General features: G+C 67.2%; 1 protein-coding gene across 1 annotated transcript in view; it reads right to left on the bottom strand.

The window, feature by feature from the left end:
• RENBP (renin binding protein) overlaps positions 1 to 1,973 on the bottom strand; it is a 7,242-nt gene extending 5,269 nt beyond the window's left edge. Inside the window, exons 1-6 of the mRNA XM_008071546.2 lie at positions 1,888 to 1,973; positions 1,569 to 1,678; positions 1,371 to 1,446; positions 1,141 to 1,216; positions 817 to 989; positions 33 to 257 (exon numbers count right to left, since the gene is read on the bottom strand). Coding sequence (XP_008069737.1) covers positions 33 to 257; positions 817 to 989; positions 1,141 to 1,216; positions 1,371 to 1,446; positions 1,569 to 1,678; positions 1,888 to 1,914 — 687 coding nt within the window. The 5' untranslated portion in view covers positions 1,915 to 1,973. The remainder of the gene's footprint in view (positions 1 to 32; positions 258 to 816; positions 990 to 1,140; positions 1,217 to 1,370; positions 1,447 to 1,568; positions 1,679 to 1,887) is intronic.
• Between the last annotated feature and the right edge of the window lie 245 nt (positions 1,974 to 2,218).

Below are 2,218 nucleotides of genomic sequence, written 5' to 3'. Positions count from 1 at the left end.
TGGGGAGTGGGGTGACCCCACCCGGCGCCCACTTGCACGTGCTGCAGAATCCTCCGGGCACACCAGTCTCCCAGCTCAGCGTATTTGCCTGCCAGCTCCTGGTCCGCCTCCCCGAGCTGCTCCACCAGGCTTAGCAGCATCATGGGCACTGCCATGGGCTCCGCCGTCGGGGCCCCTGGGAGCCGGGGCCGGCCCAGCCCCGACGGGTCCTCCCGCACCCAGAGGATGATCTGATCCATCATCTCGACTGCTTCGCTCTGGGGAAGAGGGGCACGTGCGGCGGCCCAGACTGAGGCTGCGTCCCGTCCCGTCCCATCTGGCCCGTCCCTGCGGATGTGGCCCTGAGGCGGGATGAACTCCAAGGATGCCTCACCAGGGGCCCCGGGCCAGGCGCTGGGGCCAGGCAGACCCGCCTCACCCTGCCTCGAGGGCTCCCGGTCTGGGGATGCAGGCCACTCTCAGGCTGTGGGGTCAAGCTCTGGCGGCACAGGGGGCCCAGGGAAGAGGGGGAGGCCCCTTCCCAACTGGGGGCGGGGCACGGATAGAGCCCTGACTGCCCGGGGCCTCTGTGGGGATACATGGAGCGTTCAGAGGTGAAGGAGACTCAGTGCAGGGTGGGGGGAGACACCCTTAGACACAAACGGTAACGGTACGGGGGGGGGGTTGCTGGAAGCCCTGGGGTCATGAGGGCTGGGAGGAAGGAGAGTCCCAGCCTGCAGACAGGACCAGAGGAGGGGCCGTGGCAAAGTGCCGGGGCGGGGCCTTCAGGTGCCCCCTCCCCCTGCATCCCCTCCTGGCAGCTGTGCTCTCACGCACCTGGTACCGCACTTCCCCGGTCACCTGCCACAGCTCGTTCATGGCCATGGTGTAGAAGCACTCACTGAAGATGGTCCGCTGCACCTTGACCGGGCGGCCGTCCCGAGTCAGCACAAAGGCACACTTCTTGCCAGGAGGTGCCACGCGGGCATAACGCAGCAAAAACTCACCACCTGGTGGTTGGGAAGTTGGCATGAGAGGACCCCCCCCACAACACCTTTGAGCCTCCTCAGGCCCTTTGCTGCTTTTAGAGCCCCCCCCCGGGACTAGGCACATATGCCCTGCGAGTGAACATGGACTAGGTCCCTGGGGAGATGGGGACACCTGCTTTTGCTGAGTCCAGAAGCTCAGCGTGGCGGAAGCGCTCGAATGTGCGGTACAGGCGACAGTACATCCATACCTGGGGGGGCAGGAGGGAACATTGTTTAAGGGGGAGCGCGGGGTGGGACCCCCAGATGACCCAATTGTGGGAGGAGTCCGTTGAGATGACGGGCCGGGCTGAGGCCGGCCAGGCCCAGCGCAGCAGCTGGGCTTCGAGGCAGGAAACACCTTACCTGCCTCCCCTGCAGCCAGACGTACTTGAGGTCGTCATACATCCGCCCGTCGCGGCCAAGGCACGTGAAAAAGCCCCTGTGGGAGTGCAGGGTTGGAAAGGGAGGACAGGGTCTGCCCTCCACCAGGCCAGTGGCTACTGGGGCTGGCGGGTCTCTGAGTTCCCCGAGTGAGACCAGGGCTCGGGAGGGGCGGCGCACCCGTGCTCCCGGTCGTGGGAGTGCTCCGTCCAGAAAGCCACCACACGGTCCAGCTCCTGCCCCACGCGCTCCTTCCAGGACTGCAGAGTCTCCCGCTCCTTCTCCATGTCCTAGGGGAAGTCGGGGCTTGAAGGCGCGGCTCCCCCATACCCCAGGATTCCAGCTTCCTCAGCGGCTCAAGCGGGTCCCGGGGCTGCCTGACCGTCTTCCCTAGACCCCCGGCTCTCAGGATCACCCCACCCCTGCGCCAGGCTTCTGGCCTCACCCTTCCCCAGGACCCTCCAAGACAGCACTCTCCGCCACCGGCCCCAGCACCGGCCTGCTGCACTCGGAGACCCCGGCTCATCCCTCCCTCTCCTCCAGGAAGCCAGACAGAGCCGGTCGCGGTCCCGTGACTGCCACTCAGCTGACCGAGCTGCGCCCGACCCACCCCTCCTCCTCAGGGTTCCCCGGGGGCGGGGCCCATGGCAGGGGCGGGGCTTGGAGGCTCAGTCCCCCGCGCTGCGCGCCCGCAGCGACCCTTTCACAGAGTCCGGGCACCCGTCTCTGCTAGGTGCCCTGATGGCGAATGCTGGGCTAGCAGGACAGTCTAGGACGAGGCAGGGGGCAGAGCTGGCTCCCCATCCCCTCCCCCCTGCCTGCCACCTTTA

The sequence above is a fragment of the Carlito syrichta genome, unplaced genomic scaffold (assembly GCF_000164805.1).
Source record: "Carlito syrichta isolate Samal-C Ts95f unplaced genomic scaffold, Tarsius_syrichta-2.0.1 Scaffold314365, whole genome shotgun sequence".
Taxonomy (NCBI): domain Eukaryota; kingdom Metazoa; phylum Chordata; class Mammalia; order Primates; family Tarsiidae; genus Carlito; species Carlito syrichta.
Note: the sequence above shows the minus strand (reverse complement) of the source record. Positions and strands in the feature narration are given on the sequence as shown.